General features: G+C 33.1%; 3 protein-coding genes across 4 annotated transcripts; 1 reads left to right on the forward strand and 2 right to left on the reverse strand.

Moving 5' to 3' along the window:
* Positions 1 to 431: 431 nt before the first annotated feature.
* On the reverse strand, positions 432 to 8,589 carry LOC106116094 (uncharacterized). The gene is made up of 14 exons (XM_013309835.1): positions 8,550 to 8,589; positions 8,031 to 8,192; positions 7,483 to 7,571; positions 6,879 to 6,960; positions 6,159 to 6,240; positions 5,108 to 5,324; positions 4,514 to 4,643; positions 3,566 to 3,728; positions 3,185 to 3,296; positions 2,705 to 2,789; positions 2,383 to 2,447; positions 2,080 to 2,200; positions 994 to 2,004; positions 432 to 563 (listed from the first exon to the last, which is right to left on the reverse strand). The coding sequence occupies exons 1-14, from the start codon at positions 8,559 to 8,561 to the stop codon at positions 432 to 434; spliced, it is 2,463 nt and encodes an 820-aa protein (XP_013165289.1). The 5' UTR covers positions 8,562 to 8,589.
* Positions 8,590 to 10,558: 1,969 nt separating this feature from the next.
* Positions 10,559 to 12,764, forward strand: LOC106116253 (uncharacterized). The gene is made up of 3 exons (XM_013310014.1): positions 10,559 to 10,627; positions 11,603 to 11,671; positions 12,200 to 12,764. The coding sequence occupies exons 1-3, from the start codon at positions 10,562 to 10,564 to the stop codon at positions 12,665 to 12,667; spliced, it is 603 nt and encodes a 200-aa protein (XP_013165468.1). The 5' UTR covers positions 10,559 to 10,561; the 3' UTR covers positions 12,668 to 12,764.
* Positions 12,765 to 13,586: 822 nt separating this feature from the next.
* On the reverse strand, positions 13,587 to 22,781 carry Osi2 (DUF1676 domain-containing protein Osi2). 2 transcript variants are annotated; one of them, NM_001312361.1, is given in 8 exon segments: positions 13,587 to 13,943; positions 14,178 to 14,332; positions 14,655 to 14,798; positions 15,006 to 15,136; positions 16,283 to 16,426; positions 16,801 to 16,967; positions 17,545 to 17,714; positions 22,751 to 22,781. In NM_001312361.1, coding segments are annotated over 7 exon segments (1,026 nt in total). In that variant the 5' UTR covers positions 17,698 to 17,714; positions 22,751 to 22,781; the 3' UTR covers positions 13,587 to 13,811.
* Positions 22,782 to 24,065: the final 1,284 nt, after the last annotated feature.

Genomic DNA, 24,065 nt, shown 5'->3' on the forward strand with positions numbered 1-24,065 from the left:
ATCTATAGATGTAGGGCTGCACAAGTATTTAATATTCTGTACACATAAATATTATTTTCTGTCAGTAATACGATTTTAATATCATTCGTGGCCCAGGGCCGGTGTCAGGTTAGGGCGTGGTTGGGCAACCGCCCAGGGCAATTGACAGAACGGGCAACAGGTCTGTGAATTACGCAGTCTCACATAACCCTCATAGAGGGCTTAAACTTGGTATAAAGTTTATATTGATTGCCTCTTCCTAATGTATATGGTCAAAGTTCATAATTACTTTCAATAGAAAATTTTGAGCTTAATTAATTTAATAATTGATTCCTTAATATGTGCTATTATTATTTACTTAAATTAATACTAAATATAATTTCATAAAATAGTTTAATTTACATTAAATTGGTAAATAAAACAAAAGACGTATTGATTTTTATTTTATTTTCTTAAATTCCATGAACGCTTCTTGCCCTGTCTGGTATGTAAAATATATTCTTCCTTATCTTCTGTTGACTTGGTCTAACTTCAACTTCATTTCTATCCACTTTGAATGGTCGAAGTTGACGGTTTTCATTTGGCTAAAACATAGAATAATTTCATTACATCGATGGAAATTTAAATTGTATTGTAAAAGTAATTGTTTGTGCAGTGTTTTGTTTTTACCTAAACATGAGTACAATTTTTGAAAAATCATATTCTTTTTTAGTAAGGTACTAGCTGTGAACCGCGATTCCATGTGCGGGGATTAAAAAAAAAAGTTAATTAATAGCCGGTGACTTCCAGACTATGTTCTACATATATGGCGAATTTCAGCAATACCCATGCAGCCGTTCTGGACATATCTTCAAACAAACATCCATCCATCTAAACATTCGCATTTATAATAAGTAAGATAAACAGAGAAGAATTGGACTGATTTTGGAAACGATTTAAATGTGTTAAACAGCTAAGTTTCTCTTGTTATGTAGACACGTTGATATTCTAGCATTCCTGTTAAAGTTTACTCACCTTATTATGTCGCCTATGATTTCGTACTTTTTGTAGTTTCCTTTCTAAATAATCTAACTTATCCTGATAATACTTGCGTCTCTTATAATTAAGTTGTCCGTCACTAAGCATATGACTTACGGGATAATAATTTTTCTCTCTTGGATCCTGATAATTTTTAGATACATATCTTTCATCGGGTAAATCATTTTTTCTTATATTACGTCTATTTATTTCATCATTGCGATAATTTGTTATGTCTCTTAATGTATTATCATGGCCATGACTATATTCAACTATGGCGTTCATAGTTCTTGTATTTCTATCAAGTAGTCGGTTGAAATTTAAATTTGCATTAATATCGTATACGTTATCATTTATAGGTTTCTCTAACCTTTTCTTTAATGTACCTAAATTATCTTCATAGTCTCTCTCTTTTTCTACCAATCGATTTTGGTAATTTGTATCATCAAAGTTAAGTGTCCGTCCATTTTTTGTATCTCTTAAATATATTTGTGGTTCTCTTTGTACGTTCATCAAATGTTCGTTCACTCTATTTTCGTATTTAAGAAAGTTCTCTCTTTCTTCGTTGTTTTTAATCTTATAATTATCTTCAAGCTTTCTAGATATTAGTTTTTTTGGTTCATTACTTATACGTCCGTATATTTTTCTCAATTTACTATCTAATATTTCTTTTTCATTTTGATCAAAGTTAATATGATTGACTTCTTGTTCTAAATTATCTAATAAATGCATCACTTTTTGGTCTGCGTTTACATTTGTAGATTTAGCATATATTTTAGAAATTGAATCGTTGCTAAATATGTCTTGATTAACTTTTATATGTATTTTATTCTCTTTCTCACTCGGTTGTGTTAAAGTGAAATTCCTCTTTTTATTTAAATATTTGTTTACTAAATTCTGTACTTTTGCAAAATCTTTTCTTGGTAGGACATCTTTTTTTATCAGAACTTTTACAGGTAACTTGAAATTGTTGACATTTGAGAAAATACTTTTTCTTGAATTATGTTTCTGTAAGCGAATAATCTTTCTTGTAATAACAATATTAAATAAATTAAAAAAAAAAACTAGGAAGTCAAAACTTACAGTAACAGTTCGGCCAACATCGGTGGGTTGCGGAACTGTTTGCCTATTTTCGGGAGCTAATGAACTTTTTCCAAAATATCCATTGTGTATTTTCCAAGTGTTCTCTTTGTGGGTGAGTGCCCTGAAACATAAAAAACTGGTTTTTAATCCGACATCAACAAACCTTACAGATTTGTAGTTCTTATTATATTTACATTTAGTTTTACGTCTGGTCCAAAAAGCACACTATACTAAGTGGTAGAACTCTTCAATGATTTTGATGAAGATTATTTTTTATCAATATAAAAAAATCTTGATTATTACCTTGCTTGCTGCAAATTGATGCGTGCTTCACGTAGAGTTTTTTCAAAGTCACTGGTCATGTAGGCCTGGAAATTTTACAATACGTAATAAACTGTATCTTGTTGGATATTTAGGACTGTTTTATTCCGCATCCTAATTACAATTGAACCCTAGAAATTTTCATCACAACTTAGTGGCTCGGAGCTTACCCTAATCAACCACTTAGTCAACCACGCTGGCCCAGTGCGTGTAGATTTCACAAATATATATGAATTTCTTCGCAGATATGTGCAGGTTGCATCACGATTTTTGTTTAATGTAAAATAATTTTTCGTCTCATTACCTCTTTTCCATGGATGCTGTTGTCAGCGTTGTCATTACTAAATATATCAATATTTTCGAATTGCTCCTCTGTGTCATTATTATATCTGAAAAATAAAATGTAAATTTCACTAGTAGCTCCACACAACCATAAATGTAAACATTTATAATTTGATGATTAATTCGATATAACGTATATAAAAAACTTTTTATATTATTACTAGCTGTCGCCCGTGACTCCGTCGGCGCCGAATTCAAAAAAAGCATAAAAAGTAGTCTTTGTGTTCTTTGAAACTATGTTCTACATGTGTGCCAAATTTCATTAAAATCCGCTGTTTCGGAGATACATTCAAGCAAACATCCATCCATCCACACAACTAAACATTCGTATTTATAATATTAGTAAGATAAAATCTACTACTACTACTGTACTATTGGTGTCTGTACTGGTGTGTCTGTGGTTCAGTATACTTTTATAATTAAATTTAAAATAATCGCTAACCTTCGGCTTTTCAGTTTATGAGGAGGCGCGTCCTCCATTGCAATAATTGGCAATAAAACAATGGGTGGGACACAGTTTTTTCCATTGCACGAAGGCTTATCTTTCGAAAACGCTGGAACAAACAATATTATAAAATTTCTTATTTCTAGAGGTTTCTCTCTAACACGAGTTTCCCGCTTATGGGAGTCGTCTGGCGGGAACGGACAAACACTCTCCCTATGAAGGTTTCCCGCTTGTCAAGATTCGATTGGAGATGTACAGGAAAATGTAACGGATTTTTTTTATATCAGGAAAATATTAGTACTAGTCGGGGCTCTGGTTTCCACAACTCCACCTCTAGCGCGTATGCGTTAGGAAAATATTACAGAGTCGTAAACATACGTCTATAATTGAAACTTTCAGTGCATAAGCAGTCTTCATCCTCGTCGAATCCAGGAGGACAGCCGCATTGTGTCCCCGGTTGAGCGTCTATCGGTGGCTCTGTATTGTAGACTGAAGTGCCGGGAGTTGGCCGAGCAGAGAAGTTGCATATCACTTGAACAGACTAAAATATGCTTAGCTCGATTGAGGAAGAGAAACAAGATATTGATTTAAACTAGAACAAGGGAAGGAACTTTAAATAAACCGTCTTCTTTGTTCCTAATCGGGTCAAATTAAATTAATGATTCTTAATGGATTACTAGTGACTTAAGGCCCAAATTATTGTTAAAGCTTGAATTTTTGTTTAGTCTTATATTTATTAAAAATAGGTTGAATTTAAAGTAGTAATTCCCATGAATATTTGATATTAGACCGTCCTCTAAAGCAAACTTGATGTTCGCTTCAATCCCCCAGATGTTAAGTAACGCATCACTCTCTTAATCCCCGGCCTTAACATCGTAAATCGAACATGTAGGGTCCTGTGCGAACTCGCGTAACGAAATATCATTTGTCACATCCCTAACGCCCTTTCCCTTCATTGGTTTGGGTCGCATCCTTTTTTGCATGAGAAATGTTAAACCCAATTTTATAAATGCGACCCAAATTACGCGTAAATCATATTTTCAATTATATGTGAGTTTTATATTTTTTGCTTAGAAAGCAGCCAGTCAGTGTTTTCGGTCAGTTATAACATTGGTACCTTAAAAAGTAAGAAGAATCCGTACTAAGATAGTACGGATTTTAATTAAATGTAACACAAATGTAGAACATCGTTTGCAAGAATACATAGACTGACTGAGTTTTTTTTTAAATTCCACGCTAACGGTGTCGTAGGCAAAGACTAGTTAGTAAACAATTGATAGAGATGTGTAATTTTGTGAATTCGAGGATATTTGTGATTTAACTTACGTTATAACTCATAGCTGCAAAGTTATTCCTATATGTGTATTCGGTGTAGGCAGAGATGCCACAGCCCATGTGCGTTGCGTGACCTGTCACCATTTCTAAGTACAATTTGCCGGCATGTTTCGTCGGATGTCTGTAATTTATATTTACAAGTTAGTTTAAGGATTTTTAAGAAATTGCAGAAATGCCGAATGATAGACGTCCGGACAAAAATCTGATTTGTTGATCTCACATTAGGCAGCCAAAGGATCGATAAATAAAGAAACATATTTAAGAGTTATAAGGGTTAAAATCCTAGTTTTCCTATCTTGGCTACATCCAAGCTTATTTACTATTAATAATATGTAATATTTAATCGGCGGAGTACGGTGGATGCACAGAAACAGAAAATTTCTCCTTCCTAGGCATTGCCATCATTTCGTTACGAGGAAATAGGATTTAAAGCCCCCGGCACTACACTCATCAGACTGTACGCGGAATTGCTTCCTCTGGAGGCATTTTCTGAGTGGTGGTACACTTGGTAAGCCGGCCAATTCGTGCAAGATATTGTTGTTGGCGTCTACCAGTGTTAAAAAATACTGCCAGCATTACACTTACTGTAGCCAATCTGGATAGTTCATTATCATGTCAGATGAGACAGAAGTCTTCTGGATGTACCAAGATTTTGTGCTTTGTTTGATAGCGTAAATTAGCTTCTCTTCTGTAAGTCCTGGTACGTTATCATCTCCGCTGGGAAATGATCTTGATATTGAATTCCAATCAGGGTAAGTATATCTAACGAGTCCGGCTGTTTGTCCTGGGTCGGGGAAAGTCTCTGAAAGATAATCCCAAATATAGTAAATTGATGAATTTTTAAATCAATTTGTTTCAAATTTAACCGATCTAAAGAATGGTTATTCAAAAATAAGATCTATTGTTCCGAGGAGAATTGTATAATTTTGGCTTTTTAATGACCCGGTGGTCCGATCAAGTGCAGGCTATATTGGGACTTAATATCACGACCGCCGTAAGCCAAGCCGAAGACAGGATGGCGTGGAGGCACATGGACTACGCATCCGTAAATGCATATCAAGCCGCACTTGACCTTCAGTAATGAAGTATGAGAAGAAGAAGAAGATAGTAATAAAAAAATTGGATCGATTACAAGAATCGGATATCCACGTAAAAATATTTATTACTATTATAAAATTCTAATCTAATGCAAGTATAACAGGAACAATGTAGTAACAATGTGCTTTATTGTATTCCTTTCTATCATCGCATAGGATTTTCATTGTAATTCAGAAACTAAACAATTATAACCGAGTCAAGCACTTGATTTGTGATCTGCAGTTCTTGGGTTCGAATCCCGCCATGTACCGATGTGTTTTTCGATATTCGATTTGCATATGTACGTTTATCCGAAGTTCTTACGGTGAAGGAAAACATCGTGATGCAACCTGCACATTTCTGAGAAAAAAATCAAAGATATGTGTGAAGTCAGCCAATCCGCGCTTGGAAAGGGTGGTTGACTATGGCCTAATCACTCTGAACTTAGCGTGGGCTCCGAGCCCCTCGGTGGGGACGTATAGTGAGCTGATGATGATGAACAGAATTTCTTTCTGCTTTTAAGATTAAAAGTCTTTCTTAAAGTATTAAAAATACTTACTTGTCGCTCTACAAATATCGTGTCTTAAAACACATTGATTTGCTAAAACTTGGGCAAATGTTGCTAATTCTTCATCCCATTGCTGTAAATGATAAAATCGTGTTTTTATTTTTAGAATAGTAACCTTTTTTATTGTTAGTATACGGTATCCAAGAAAGATACTGGTCGTTTTCCTTCGATGTTTATATAATGTTTTTTTTTTCTTAATACTGATGGATTATTTATTAATTAATTTGATGTCTTATTTCTCTGTGACAAATATCTTTTTCAGATAATGATTAATATTAATTAAGCTTATGAATGAGCCTAGAACATATGTACAATTAATTAAATTGGAGTGTTTGTTTGTAATATGGAAACGGATATCATATTTCGCGAAATTATTTGTGTAGCGTATAACGAAAATCTAGTTTTGAAATTATTTGTGTCTGTGTGTGGATAATCTTACTAATATTATAAATGCGAATTTAGATGCATGGATGGATGGATGTTACAAGTTATCATCGGAACGGCTAAACGGATCTCTATCAAATTTGGCACTAACGTAGAACATATCACGAAGAATACATAGGCTATTTTTAAGTATTTCTAAATCATCGCGGACAAAGTCGCGGGCGACAGTAAATACTATTAATGTCCGAAGCATTTTTAATGCACTTCATGTCTAAGTTACTGTTCAAGTTTATTTTATCTGTGCTAAAAATAAAAAGTTATTCGTACCAATCTCAGCATTCCAAAGCCCTTAGGCAACGGATTTCCGTCCTTCCCTTTCTCCCTGCCCAGAGCAACTTTACTTCTTATCCTGAAATGAATTCATGTTTGTTAATGGAATAAAATTACGAAGAACTTATTATTTATATCTCTTGTAAAAGTATAATTTTATTTAACTGCAAATTATCTTACTAATATTATAAATGTGAATGTTTGGATGGATGCATGTCGCTTAAATTTGTCATATATGTAGAACATAGTCTGCAAGAACACATATGCTATTTATAAAGTTTTTTCAATTTCGTACGGATGAAGTCGCGGGCGACAGCAAGTAAATAAATAAAGGAGAATCAGTTGAATATGGATAAGTGGAGTTCAAGGAACAGCTATATTTTTATCGCTTGAGGTTTTTCCTTAACCCGAATTTCACACCATTACACGTCGTCCGTCGGGATCGGATATAACCTCGCCTCGGTTGCTAGCATATCTAGGCTAAAATTTAAATTTAGGGCTTAAAATAGATGTTGCATAATTATTTATTGAGGCGACTTTTGTAACATATTTGTTTCTTAAAATAGTCTTGTTTTCTTTATTGTTTTTTAAAGTAACTTACGCATTAGATATTTCTAGAAGTTTCGATGCTAAGACGGGAGTTATCGTAATGTTTGGTGAGTTGAGACAGTGTGGTCCCATTTCTTTTTCCTGGAAAGTGAAATTATTAAAATGAAAGGGAACAAAATATCAGCTTCATGTGTTTATCCAATTCTTTTCCAATCTTATAGTAAACTTATTCTTTTCTGGAATCACTAGAATTACGAATAATAGTTTGATAGATTAATTTTTTATTATAAGGTGACAAAAGAGCAAACCGCCACCTGAATTCGACAAAATGGCGAAGCAACCGCTGGTCATGGACTGCCGCAATTGCAGATGCGTTGCCTACCTTTAATCGACGGAAGAGGAGACGCACAGAAAAAGAATATTTTCCTATCCATTTCCTCTTTCCATAGTTTATTTATAAGAAAATGATGGAGAGGGAAAGAGGACTAAACTTAGGTCTCTGGAACGATAGATGACAGCTCACTTTAGATGCTAGTTCCAACTACTATTATACTTTTAAGTTTTTCTCCTCATTAAGTAAATAAGAGCTGTTCCTAATACCTTATCATAGAACATACACATGACATGTGTCCCTTCCTTGCAGTACTGCATCTTTGGGCAGTATTCAGACACGTAGACACTCTTCTGATTGACTGCATCTAGGACTCGGGAGCACGTCAACTCATCCAATGTAGATAAATATATCAAAAGTATAGACCATGCCTGAAAAAGAAACAAAAATCTAAGCCTATTATTCTACTTGTGTACTGCATTTCAATACATTAGCTATTGAAAATCTATACTATCACTGAGTAATGTAGGGTACATTTAATATAATAATTAATATCTTTAAGCCCACGCTCCCTGAGATTTAATAAAGTAGAACTAATTGTTAGTTTCTGAGGCTTAAATCCCTGTATAAACCACATTGTTATCTATATTTTGTCAAAGAGAATGGGAGGGATAACGATATGATTTCCACGGGGTATTTTGGTCTCGGAAACTAAAGATAAGTGCATAGTTGTGATGTTAATGTTTCCGCAGTCGAAACCTAAATTGATTTCTATAAACGATACTTACCCAGGAAATCATTTTAACATATTTATGTTATGATATATGTTCAGCATCATAGTCTTTGACAAATTATTATTGGCTTGATGTAATTTAATTTGCTTAACATTGTTTCATGGTTTCTATCTGGATTTTCTTGCTTAAATGTGGTTGTTAGATTCTTACAAAGTTCTAAAAACAATCAAAAACGTTCCTTATTATGCATATCTTACTAATATTATAAAAGTGAATGTTTGGATGAATGAATGGATGTTTGTTAGGTATATCCGGAACGGCTGCATAAATCTTGCTGAAACATTGGCTATTAATTAAGTTACTCGGATAGAGTTGCGGGCGACAGCTAGAATGTTTAGAGGATGGATGGATGGATGTTTGCAGATAACTCCAAAACGACTGAATCGAGATTTGATACAGATATAGTTAACTGGTTTTAAGACCGCATTGGAATACTTAATATAAAAATTACTTACATGTAAGAAATTGTAATGTTTCTTTTTATTACTCTCTTGTTATTAACGTAGATGTATAGAAAAAAAATAATTTAAATAATAAACTGTACTGATTTTTGTAATAAAGTTGGAATCACTTGGAGCTTTCAAACAAAAACCTTGTTAGGGGAAATGCAAGCGAAACAAAGGCGTCGACTCTGACCGACCAAAACATTCACAGGTGTTACTTCGATATGGATTGTTTAAAATCGCCTTACAGTGGGGCCTAGTACGAATACTTGTGACAATAGCCGTCGTATCGATATCGAGAAAATATGTATTAAAATTTGTACAGCGTTTCTATCGGGCGTATATAATTGATGATGAAAATACTAAATTTTCACAAATATTCGTGATAAACCTACTCTATTTAGATGTAAGGCATTAGCAAACAATTGAATTTAGAATATGCGAAATGCACCATTTAAATTATTTTAAAGTAAAGAAAATTACATTCTTAAGAATGGCCAGAGTACCATAACAGGATGTTATTTTTTGGAGTTGTTTTAAGTGTACATCTCTTTTACTTGGTAGACAGTAAAATTTTTGAGTCATTCAATTTTATCATAGTCTAGAGATCTAAATTTCAAAGCTCACAAAATATTTATTTGCATCTGTGTATACAGGATGTTACAATTTTCCATATGTGTTACAAGACTTAGGGCCTTTTTCAGGTACTTTACATACATATCATATAGTAAATTTTAAAAAATAATATGAATAAAGATATCATCAACTTGCCCTTAACTGTACATAAGGTCGGCACAGTATGTACTACTCCTCCATACATCTCTATCAGCCGTAATATCCGAATCTACCCCCTTCCTACGCATATCCTCTTTCCACAGTCATTCTATACTTTTTTTGGTCTTCCTCTACCTTTGTAGCCACATTTAATGATTACCTTTTTGCTTATATTATCATCCCTTCGCATAACATATCCCAACCACGCTAATCTTTTACTCCTTAATCCCGAATTAAGATATGGTAATGCAAACAAAACATATTTTCTATCTATTTTAAATTCAAACTGGATAATTAATAAAAAAGCTAGATTAATCTAAAAGACTATTAGAGAAAAAAATTAAAAAGATCTTATCAATATTTTTATAAATTAAGAAACATTTAAATACGTTTGATGTAATACAGATGACTTTAGTTATATTGTACTTACTTGTATGATAAAATAAAGTTAGTATTAAAATATAATATCACAACACCACTAGTTAACAATGTACATCCACTGAGCTGTTTAAATGAACTGTACAATCGATAATTTACAAACGTATTGCAGAATAACGTATTGTTTATCTTCCGTATTGTAAAAAAATGAAATAACTTTCCCACATTAGAAAAAAGTAATACTCGAACGTCGTCCTTTGGCTAACTTTTTTTTCAAACAGCCAGCATTGACTGTAAGAACAATAGTGTTTTGTGTTTATATCTCGATAAACTTTGCCGATAGTTTATAAAAGTAGTTCTTTATGATTTTAACTTCTATGTGCCAACGACTACTCATGACAATCAATCCTAATGATGATCTTAATCATATTCATTATAAATGTTATATTAAAATTATCATTTGCTAATGATACTCATGTAAGTTTTTTATCATTATTTTTTTGTAATTATAATTTCAATTGTTAATTAGTGATTAATTTTTATTTTTTTAATTAATTTTATCCTAAATAACGTGTTTGGTTTTTTGGTTTGCCAGTGTTATTGGTCTATATAATCTTACTTCTTACTAATATTATAAATGCGAATGTTTAGATGGATGGATAAATGTTTGTTCGAAGGTATCTCCAAAACGGCTGAACGAATCTGGTTGAAATTTGGCATACATATAGAACCATAGTCTGCAATAACTCATAAGCTTATATTTTTTTTAATTCCTCGCGGACAGTGTCGCGGGTGACAGCTAGCCTTTAAATACGATACAAAAAGTATTTATAAGTTTTAAAGTATATCCTTAACTTACATTGAAATTAAGATTATTAGATACAGTGAAATTCTTCACTAATACTTGAATTAAATGATCTTGCTGTCTCTGTTTTTTGTAAAGAGAAAATAAGGGACAACTCTATACTAGTGATTTGATAGAAACCCATAGTTAAAACAGTGATTCTCAAAGTGGTCTACTGAAGTCCATAGATGAACCTACAAAGCAAGTAGTTTATTGTAATCAGAAATTTGTAGGAGACAAGTTTGAGAATCTCTGGGTTAGAGAAATAAAGCCCTTCAATCAATGTCGTACCCAAATTCATTGTAAATTAAATTGATTCGTAGTAATCAATTGGTAGTAATTAATGCTTTGCTTTGGTTCAATACGGTACAATCAATACAATGTATATCGTAATTAAGTTGACCTATTTTACTTTTAACCTATTTAAAGTCCCAGTTGCCAGTTTGATTAGAAATGTAGTAAGAAGTTGGACCAAAAATATCAGATCTAGTTTTAAAGTTGTCACGTCTTATGATTTGTGTTAAGTATATCTTGGATTCATGATTTAACCGTTTCACTTTTCATCATCCTTGAATCGGATTTATGATTTGTGTTTTAAAATTTTCCAGAATTCAGCTATTGAACAAAGAAATCATACTGTATTTAAGCCAACATCCTATTTCACAGAAATGATGTCCGTAAGTGTGATTTTTTTATCTTTGTTGTAAATGTATTTTTGGGGGAAATATTAAAACGTCTTACAAATTTTATGGGAACACTTTAAATGTTTAGATCTTGATTTGAAACTGATGGAAATATATCAATTTGTGATGATGGGATTATTTTGAAGTAATTGTAGAGCATCGGTGGCTTAGGGGTTAAGCTTTTTAGTGACAATCTGCAGGTCCTGGATTCGAATCCTGCCATGTACCAATGTGTTTTTTGATTTCCGATTTACATATGTACATTTATGCGACGTTTTTACGGTGAAAGAAAACTCCGTGATGCAACCTGCACATCACACATATCTGCGAAGAAGTTTAAAGATATGTGTGAAGTTAACCCGCACTGGGCCAGCGTGGTTGACTATGGCCTAGTCACCCTTAATTTAGGATAAGTTCCCAGCCCCTCGTTGGGGGCGTATATTGAGTTGATTATGATCGTTTTAAGTAGTTTAAATTCTTTTTACTGCCAAATTTGTGACTAATTTCGAAATATTTGTTCAGTTATATCCACAGATACCAACAAAAAATGTGAGTTATTTCGAAAAATCCGAAAATTTACTAAGAATGCCGAAGAAATACTACGAAGATAGGAAGAGAAAGCGAAAAACGATAAAGAAACTACCAAAGAGAACTGTGCAGAAGATAATAAAGAAAAGCAAAACGAAATACAGGAGAAATTTCAATTTAGCGACGATGCAGCCAACACAAGTATCGAATCTAATAGATAAATCATTCTCAGTACAAGCAAACAACGAGGTAACAACACAGATGAATTTAAGAAAGAAATCAAGGAAGAATTTGAAACTAATGAGATATCCAATGCCATTCCAAAAGTTACCTTTTCACTATAGATATAAGAGAGAAAATGATAGAGACGTATATATATTAAAAGATTTAGATGAAATTCAATTTCTTAGTGACGAAGACGGCTATGATGTAGTTAAAGCACATGTCAAGAATTATTGGTAAAAGAATTGGACCAGTTTTGTTATTGTAATTTTATAATTGGAGGAACAATGTATTATAGTTTGGAATTGCTTATTTTTTTAAGATTAAATATTGTTTGTTGAGCATTATCATCTTGTTTCATTTACAAATTGATTATTTACTTGGACTATTTAAAAATTTATCCTCGCGCCTGTTATTATTTGGACTCCTATATTGTCATTTTAATATTAACCCAATCCATTTGCATAATCGCTCAGATTGATGTCAGCTCTTCGTATTTTATAGACCTGTACAAAACATATTGTGTTTTCTGTTTTCATATCAATATATTTATACAGGAGTTTTGGCGACTAAAACCAATGGTATATGTGGCAGCAGGCTTGATAAAGGTTATAAAAATTGCTATTACAAATATGAAAGGCGTTACTATTTAAAACCTATTCCTTACGTGAGGTAATCTGACCTATATTTTGTTGGCAACGTTTCTATTTTCCTGTGCCAAATGATAACGGTTACGACGTTCGGAGCTTGTTATGAATTTGATTTAAATTGTACTCTATGTGTATTATTATTTTATTATTCGATCAACTTTAATGAAATAGGTTATTGATTTCTGAGATGAAGTAGATTTTTAATACGTGTTCACAATTTTCTTTTATATCTTACTAAAATTATAAATGATGAATGTTTGGAGGGATGTTTGTTAGAAAGTATCTCCAATACAAGCATGGATTTTACTGAAATTTGGCATAGATGTAAAACATAGTCTGAACACATAGGTTACTAATTAGATTTTTTTTAATACCGCGCTGATAGAGTCTTTAGTGACAGTCAAATAATAAATCTTAAGTGATAGAATAAAAGTCGTTGTTCCAATTCATATCGTTGAAGTAAATGTGACAACAAAAAAAATATGAAAGTAATAATTTATTAAATATTCCTTCAAGGCAATGAGTATTTAAAAAAATAGCCTATCTCTTAATTTATAGCTAATAGATTCTATTTACATTACACTTATGAAGTATACCAAGAAACCGAATATACCGGTTTTACAAAATTTACAAAATTTAATTCATTTTTTACAAAACTTAAATATATTGGTTTACAAAATGACTTGTAGCAAGACAGCGCTACATTTTTAATATTCAACTTTCATAATCAGTCTTCAAGCGCTTTCTGCTTTGATTTCTTCGCCACCATTTTTGTTCCTGTATTCCCAACCTTGGTACGCGAGGTCTTGAGGGCTTGATTCATGGTCCCTGAACGCGATGCCATTTGATCCATATTTATGAGGGTTCTGTAATAATATTTAGTTGTTAATTTATCCTTTGGTTACGTTTTACTGTGTGGAAACAGAAAGTAGTGTTGTGATACATATTTATGGTGAAACAGACCATTTTAACATCCATAATATTCTACACCGGCGTTCAAAGGGTTAAAATTTGTGTAACTAACTGTGTCTAACCATATTTTTCGGGTAGTACATTAGTTTAAGTACCTAGAGGTAAATCAATATAAGCTATATACTTACGGGATAGCTCTCATATTGAGCATAGTGTGGTGGACTTTCTCTGTAAGGGCCATGGATACCGATGCCAGCTGGGGAGTATTGAGGCCCGGAGTAATGGTTGGAGGAGAACGGCGATGTAAGATTAGGTTTGCAGAACTTAAAGTAGCCAATGACACCTGAAAGAAAATATTGAATTAACAGAAATATAGAGTCAATTTCGTGCTATAATTGGGAATGGTGTTGGAATGAATCTTGGATCTGTTGACCAAGACCAATTAAACAATCTTGCATTATAAAAGTGTAATGTATTTTACTAGGATTAGTTTGTTTTATTTTCTAAAGTTACTGGTCCACTCTTCTTTTAAATGTAAGAAATATACTCAATGTTTTTTTGGATTGGATTTTGTTTAGGTAATTCTTGGTATATGTTGTTCTAAATTTAAATTTTGTTAACTTTAAAATGGATTCGATTTTTCGATTGTATTTGATTAACCTTACCTGGTACAATAAGTGCCATGAATCCTAGGAATTTCTTGAAGCTGGCGAGACCGAGTATGAGAGGCAGGAAGAGCAGCAGCTTCAGCTTGAACAGCTTGAGGATCAGCAGCATAGGAATTATCAGCTTCTTTAGCTTATGACGACCTGTGGAAAGTAAACCATAACAGTCGATGATTTCACAAAGTTAAGTAAATGCAATATTTACTGAACTTTGACTTTTAACCTTAAGCGATTTCTTTCTTATTCTAGAAGCTTTCGATTGCTTTAGATTGTTTGAATTCCTTTTATAAGTACGTAAGTGAGATTTAAAGATGAGTATTTGGATAGAAGCAACAGTTCTTAAAAACTTACGGAAAGGTGCTTTCTTATCTTCGATGATATCGACTTCATCCGCAATCTGATCGAGGAATCGAGGGGCAATGACACCGTTGGAAGTGACGTCATCGTCTAACTGCATTTCCAGTGCTGTAGACCTTAAGAATCTGGAACATGAGACAAAATAATTTAGCAATTATATACAAGTTTCTTAAATCTTACTAATATTACAAAAGCTAACGTTTAGATGGATGCATGGATGTTTGTTTGAAGGTATCTCCAGAACGGCTGAACGGATCTCGATGAAATATGGCATACATAGAGAACATAGGCTACAATTTTTTTTTAATTCCGTGTGGACCGTTAGTAATTTATAAACTAAGTACAAATCACGTTTGTAAAAATAATAAAAAGTATTATTTCTTTTTAAGCAATGGGATAATATTAAGAACATATTTAGAGTGCCATTCCTATTTATGCTTTGGCACGTATTAACGGAAATGTCGCCAGTAACAAGGAGGTCAAGCCAATTCATTTGCATAAACTGACACTAAAATTCGATTGTTATTGCGCTTGTTTACTCCAATTACTAACGTAACAGTCAAGTGGTTAACCTAAGTAAGAGCTAAGTAACCTAAGTAAGCTTACTTAGTATAAGTGTCCAGTATAAATGCCTTTTATTGTGTGTTTATTTTTACTTCAAGCATAGGATTGCTTCATTTGGTAGAATTTAATTTCGCGATTTAATTAATTTTCGTTAAAGTTAGTGTCAATATCAAATATTATCATTTGTACGGTGTATAAATTAATTAATTAATTGTATCAAGTTTAAAGTTGCGTAATCATATTCGTTAAATTAGTTTCTAACTTGGTAGCTTTTACAATTTTAAACTCCATCATAGTGATGTAACTGGTCAATTTAATTTTATGCTCGTTCATCATCATCCGCTCACTATACGTCCTCACCGAGGAGCTCGGAGCCTACCCTAAGTTAAGGGTGATTAGACCACTGTCAACCACGCTGTCCAAGTGCGGGTTGGTTGACTTCACACATATCTTAGAATTTCTTCTCAGATATGTGCAGGTTGCATCACGATTTCGAACATCGGATAAATATACATATGTAAATTGAAAAACACATTGCTATATGGCGGGATTCGAATCCAGGACCTGCAGATTGCAAGTCAAATGAGACCCCTGAGCCACCGACGCTCTCCATATTCTCCTCGTTACTACATAAATGTGTAAAATTTATCTCTGAGGGATTTGTGATACACTAGTAGAATTAATATTGAATTATAAAAGAAACAAACCTTTCAATTTTCCTCATTCCGAATTTGACTAGAGCATCCCAATCTGTATCTTCGCTGCGTGGCTGAGAGCTTAGCTCTGGAGGTTCGTGAGCCAAAGCGCGTGCTTGTGACTCCACTTTTACCAGAACTGCATTATCTGATAATCTGAAAAGCGTGATAATAAATTATTGTTAAAATTAACAATATCTTTAGGACAGTCTTTGGCATCTACTGAGTATGTTTAGGTGGATTTATTGGACTGTTTTTTTTGCTTCTGACAACACCTTAATAAATTTACTAAACTAATACAAATTAATACATACTTAATAATTAACTATAATATATTATATTATTAAAAGGAGTCCCTTTAGGCAAGGTTCCGAAGATACTGGCAGCGTTCCCCCTTTGAATGGCTTAACTAATGCTTTGTCCGAGGTTGCTGCCAGCTCTTCGGTCTCCTGTGATGTCAATTGTTTTAGGCATTACAATTATCATTTTGGCAAATTTCTGAAATTAGAATATCGATAATCTTTACATACTTATAAGCTTGTTTGTCAAAGAAATCATCGAAAGATCTTAATGCTTGAGCTTTGAAGCAATCAGCGAGGTCACCGTTGATACATTGCTGTGTCGCTTGCTGGATGTAAGGATCTTGATCCTCGCCAAGACCGATCCAGTCTAGAAGACCACGCCCGGATGCTTGGGGCTGTAGAAATAGAATAATCTTTATGACTTTTTAGGGACGACATAATGATAAAGTTAATTATCATTTTCGATTGCTTATAATAAATTTTACTATAATACGTTATATTCTTTATCAAATTTCAAAAGATACGATGAAAATAATTGAATTAAAGCAGAAAGTGGTGGCTTTAAAATTTGATTTCAGTATTTTTACCCGTATCGTACGCGGTAAAAAAGTTTAGTGCCTGTATGGACTTTTTTTTATTATCGGACTGGAAAACTCTTTGTAATACCTTTATAGACTGAACATTCTTTTTTTATTTTTTTTAAGTAACCACGTACTGTGGTCTGTTGTTTGTGAATTACTTGCTCTTTTTTAAATAAATCATCGTTTAAAGTCAATAATCTGTTTTACCTAAAGAATTAATCAGTTGATTGAGACATCATCTAATTTAAAATTCGCCATCTTTCTAATTAAATTTATCATCTTTCTAATTAACCTTGTCTAATAGAGCTACTGCTACTTTTAAAATACATGTATACATAAACATAGTGTCTTTTTTTTCGTCGAGAGTGAGAGAGATGACATGTTGTTTTACCGATCGTCCATTGTCACCGCCGAAATTTAAAGATCTGCCTTCTGTTTCTTCTTTCGGCGGCTGATCTGGTAGTCGTATACCACCATCACCTTTGGATTGCAGCGCTAATGCTGCTGCTATAACCAGCATGAACCATCGAGCTTGGTATACCATTGTTGTGTTGAATGTGCCTGAAACAAAGATAGGAAAATCATATATACTAGTCGATTCTCAGACCTACTGAATCATCATCATCATAATCACTATCAGCTATATATATAGTGATACGTCCCCACTTAGGGGCTCGGAGCCTACCCTACGTTAGGGGGTGACTAGGCCATAGTCAACCTCGCTGTCCCAGTGCGTGTTAGTTGACTTCACACGTATATTTGAATTTCTTCTCAGATATATGCAGGTTGCATCATGATTTCCTTCACCTTAAGAACATCGAAAAACACATTGGTACATGGCGGGATTCGAACCCAGGACCTGCAGTATCATCCTATTGAAAATGCATATAAAATTAAGTAAAAACGATGAAGACGTTTCGGAGGAGCATGTTAAATTTTATGTATAAGATGTTATTATTTTGTAATGTGGCCTAGTAACCCCTAACTTGGGTAGGCACCGAGAATCTCTGCGGGGACATAATATATGAGTTGCCGAATGAGATTACAAAGCCCAATGTACTCAAGGGTTGTACCAAATATAAGTAAACTTGGGATTGAACTGCATGACTGTGGACTTCCACTGGCGAAACTGCACAAAACATATCGTTATCTCTCTTATTCTCTTTGGAAAAGAAAAGACAACAAACAGTATCTCCGTGTAATCTGTGCAACGATTTTTTCTTGTATTTTTTAGTTTGTGCCGACAAATATTGTGTAAAAAAAGTAAAGAGAAAAATGTTTTTTGTACAGTTGTTTTGGCAGTGTATACCTACGGTTAGGTAACAAAAGTTAAAGAGAATTGTTTAGCGAATTTTGTTGTTTGCACTTACGACTTTATCATCAGTTTATGTGTAAATCGTATTCGACATTCTTTCGCATATTTTTCTTGCTTTTCATTTTACACTTCACTTTCCTGTTTGTTTCCGCTAGTTGCGCGCAATAAAACTTGATTATTAAAATTAGTTCTTATCTGTTTGAGATTAGGTTCAAAATCATTGGTATTGTACGTAAACATTTCCATTTGTTACTGTCAAAGATAGAAAGTACGGCACATGCTTTATGTCACGATGTTTTCAGATGCTATGGATGATTGAGTTCCACGTATTTGTGATATAAGTGCAAAAAAATGAAAACACTATTATTTTTTTCCAAACAAACTTTGATAAATAATTTTATACTGGCTACTATTAAATGCACAAATAATTAAAAGATTATATTTTGAAAATGGAACGTTTTGCGCGCTCAATGTGCGAGCGAGACGCACAACTTTCGGTCGGCAACTGGCGGAGGCGCACGTAATGGCCGCCGGTAACGGTTAGCGACAATTTTGGCGCGCGATCGAAAAAAGCCTCCATGAATATATAAAAACAATTCACACGTGAAATGAATAACAATAACGTAAAACATAAATTAATACAAGAATTAATATTTACACAAAAAAAGTAAAATTCTTTCCTGATGCCTGGGTTTTTAAATAAGGATGTTTTACAACTAAAAAGCTATAAAGTATGTACCAGCATTCTTTAAATTGCATATCATTCGTAAATTAAAGTAAACAGTTTAGTGCCATAGATGGCTGTAGTAGTAATTTCTATTTTAACCAAAACAATACTTATTTGGTAATCCTAACCTAACTGTATCTAGTTAAATCAAACAATAGCCAGGAAGTCTGTGAATATGTAACGTGAACTGTAAAATTTACATCCAAAGTAGTTCCTTTGTGTAATTTGAACGAGCTTAAGTGAAAGCGTTGCCGTAGCCTGCACCATTAATAGCAATTAGTTACGTTTGCTCTTTGCTAAAGGAAAGGTTTAGCCCTTATATACACTTGCGTTTTTTATCGCGTGTTTAAAACGATTCGAATAAAACAAATGAATCACCATGTACCTATTTATACGGGAATGGTTTTCAAACGCGTCGGTTTTTTTTCGCGCATTTTGAGCGCTATAATAGCACAAGAATATTAAAGCGTTAGTCGCTCGAGAGTCGCGAAGTTTTAACGCAACGTTAAAGAAGCGCTCGTACGTATTAGGGCTTAAGGTCTGTTGGACTTTCCTTTTAGTTAGTAAAAGTAAGGTACATATACTATTGATGAAACAATTTAATCGGGATTAATTTTTTATTTGTAAGTAAAACGCAAATCGTGACATAAGAATATTTAAACTTATTAATAAACTTTGCTCAAAATCAGACATGATTTCAAATCAACAACAAATTCTACAAAATACTTTAATGACTGGGCTATAATATCGCCATTAAATATAATCTGAAGAAAAAAATAGTTTTTTAATTTCTCCGTAGGAAAGTTTTGACATTGTCATTCTGTTCGACTGAGCTCGTCTCGTGTATTGAATGAATAATGTTGATACTTGAAGTAATAGGTGCAATGAATGCGGCATTTAATCTTATTAATATTATAAAAGTGAATATTAAGATGTAGAGCATAATTTGGAAGAACATAGACAAGTAATTATTTTTTTTAATTCCGTACGGACAGTCACGGGTAATTGCTTATAATTCACCTTCAAATCGACGATTGAATTCAAGGTAAAATTACAATATTATTTTCTAATAGACGCCATTTGGTCCGTCAAGCTGACCAGGCAGGCTAATATGATATCTAAAATAAAGGATTTCTTTTTTACATTATTTTATTTTATAAGCGCGCCTATAAATGATAAATAAGATGGCATAAGATCCTTGTCGAACTTAACACGTACTTATTTTATCTAGTACGTCATTTTCTATCATTGGGATAATGAAGTGTGAGCTATAAATGACATCCTACTGATAGTAGTCATGGGTAGGAAATTAACGACCTCGACTGTACCTCCTTAATCTATTAATATCATCAAAATACGTAATACTAGATTTGTCATGCCCTCAAAATTTTAACTGTTCCGTTTGTAGTTACGAAATGAATTACATAATGTCAATTTTGAATGCCACATCCATTCGGTATATGATTCATAGCTCCGTTCGTAACCCAGAAACAAAGTGCCCTCTGTTTAGTATAGAAAAACTTTCTCTTAAATACTAAAGACATTTTTCAAGTAAATTCCCGACGTTCTCAGTAACAGCCTTTTATACTTTCTTAAGATTGCGCAGTGGATTTTTTTTTGTTTTAAAACAAATTTAAAAGTAGCCGTCGCCTGTGACAATTCGTGGAATTAAAAAAAAACTTAATTAGTAGTCTATGTTCTTCCAGAATATGCTCTTCATCTATGCCACATTTCATCGAGATCCATTGAGCATCGAGATCGAGAGAGTTGAGAAGACATGCATAGAAAAATATGCTACAAAAGATATACAACCTGTACAATTTCAGTTATATAGTTTGATACTTTTGACAGACTGACGATTGACTGACATTAAATATTAAAAAAAATTGCCTTTAACGTCCGGTCTATAACTTGCATATTATTTTAATCTCTTTGGTTTTAAAACTCACTTGCCGAATTCTATCAATGTTTTATCTGACACCTTCGACGTTTATAAAAGACTGGCTATAGACGTAGTACTTTGTGCCTTTTGGATATTCGCCATTTTGGCGCTCATGGTATCGTTTTGTAGCGGTGGTGTTGAATCGAACTAATAATATAGATAGAATTAACGGTCAAGTTACATCAACAGACGTGTTTAAATCGGATCAAAGAAAAATTTGTTATTTCCAAGCAATCGCCTATCTATTTATGGAGATTAGTGTCTGCCAAACAATCTTACTAAGATTATAAATGCGAATGCTTAGATGGATGTTTTTTTGAAGGTATCTCTAGAACGGTTGAACGGATCTCGATGAAATTTAACATACATATAGAACAGTCTGGAAGAGCAGATAGGCTACTAATTATTGTTTTTATTATAATAATTTCTTGCGGACGAAGTCACGGTCGACTATTAAACGATATTCTTTTTTCGTTCGATTTTAATCTTTCAGCAAAGTTACAGTAAGCATAAGTTAACAATCAACGTGCAATATTAAAATTCATTCGCGCCACACTGAGAATAATAGCCTTTTAAATACATGTATCAAAGCTTTATTTCGCTGTAAAATGAATGGACATTTAGGTCTTTAATTAATCTTAGTACCTTTTATTAATCTTGCTATGTCAAATAACCCTTAATTTAGGGTAGGCTCCGAGATCTTCAGTGGGGACGTATAGTGAGCTGATGATGATGATGATGTCAAATAATAATTAAAATATGCGTTTCATAATAAAAAGTCTTCGTGTTGGGGTTTTTTAAATATTAACATATTAGGTGCAATTACTATCAAATGAAATTAGATAATGTCAAAAGAAATTGATATTACACTCGTTGGTATGTACTAACTGTTGCCCGCTACTTCGTCCGCGGGGAATTTAATAAAAGACTTAAGGCTATATGTTCTTCCAGACTATGTTCTATATCTATACTAAATTTCACTGAGAACCGTTGAGCTGTTCCAGATATACCTTCGACAAACATCCATCCATCCATAGTAATATTCGCATTTATTATAATCGTATTTTAAGACAGTTAAACACCTATGTTACTCAAAGAGAATTTTTGCAAGAAACTATGTAATTTTTTTTTATATTATAAGGTGGCAAACGAGCGAGCGGCCACCTGAAATCGTTGAAAAAGCGAAGTGACCGTTGCCCATAGATACACGCAAATGCATATGTGTTGCCTACCTTTAATCGACGGAGGAGAGGATGCTTAGAAAGAAAATATTTTCCCTTCCCATGCATCCTCTCATGCGGAAAGCCCACTTCCACTTCCCATCCTTTCCTTACAAAAAAAAAGGATAGGAAGAGAAAGAGGAGTACATTAGGCCTCCGGGACACACAATCATCAGACGAAATGCGGAATAGCTTCCACTTGACGCCTGTCTTCTGTCTGGTCGTGGTATTTCACCGGGGAAGCCGGGCCAATTCGTGCGAAGATGTCAAAGGGCTCTACCACTGTTAAGTTTTTGGATTATCTGTTACAAACATACAAATCTTTCATCTGTATATTATATTAATTGATTGTTATTTTGTGTTTAAATTAAATGTAAATAAATAATAACTTACCTAAATTAATTAACTTAAAAAAACAAACTAACTAAAATCTAGTTCACGTTCAATGCACTGAACGATGCAAGTAAGAATGACCCAAGTCTTGGCTATCCTTATATAATAACAACATAAGAATTGCATAAACTTCTTGGATCCGTATTGTATCCATTCAACTCACGACAAATTAATTTGAACCTTAACATCCTAGACATAAGAACTTTTTTCAAACATACAAAAATATCAGTTTGTACACTAACATTTATGAGTGATTTGTACTTTCATTTTATTTTACACTTTAAGTGATAAGGCTTTTGAGTTCAATTTAGCTTTATAAGTACAATTTTAAAGTCTTAGTGTAAACAGAAATAGTATGCCACAGTAAAATGACTCATAAGGATATGAGAGTTAAGATTAATTTCGCTTAAGTAATTTTTTGCAAAACGATCGCGTTTGAATGAAGATAGCGTAACTTCGGGATATTCCCAGTGATTGTTTTGAGCTCTGTAAGCATGGAGATAGACTATTAAATATTGTTTGAAAATTTTTAGCTAAAATAAGAAAGAAAAACGTCGTATTTGTTTATATCAAATACTTATTTATACATTTTTTAACATATTTTATATATAATTTAATCTGGATATTGTTTTTATATATTGAATGTTTCGTGCGAGGTCCAGCTTCCAATTGGTCCTTATGCCCGTTGGACTATAGACAGTAGACAGTAGACTCTCTATTTAATTTTACAATACAAAAAAAGCATTATTTTTAATTATACGAATCTGATAAATCAAATTAAAAGAATTATAAAAAAATATTACTTCAATATTAAAAAAAAGCCGTCTCCGCTGTTACCGAGCGTATAACTCGCAAACCAAATCCTGGTTTGGTTTCATCATTTAGTTCATGGAGACGTATTCCCTACGTCAAACATCGTTGAGGTTTCAAAATTGGACACTGGCTGTTACAAAAAAATAAGGTTGCATTCACAAATAGTATCCGGGCTTGTTGATACACATAAAATAAATTATTATGAAGTCAAATACGCTATATACTGAGTTTGAATATAATTTCTGGATAATGATACTAAGAAACCAGTCTATTAATTATAGAGACAAAATTCTTGTTTGAATGTTTGATTTTAGAAAAATTTAGAGTCTTAAGAAGTATTCATATGTAATTATAATAATTCTACGCATTATATTATATACAAACTCCGTCGTCACGGAATTAAAAAAAACATTATTAGTAACCTATGTGTTCTTCCAGACTATGTTCAATATGTATGCCAAATTTCATTGAGATTCGTTCAGCCGTCCTTAAGAACCTTCAA

Source organism: Papilio xuthus, unplaced genomic scaffold (assembly GCF_000836235.2).
Source record: "Papilio xuthus unplaced genomic scaffold, Pxut_1.1 DF827756.1, whole genome shotgun sequence".
Classification (NCBI taxonomy): domain Eukaryota; kingdom Metazoa; phylum Arthropoda; class Insecta; order Lepidoptera; family Papilionidae; genus Papilio; species Papilio xuthus.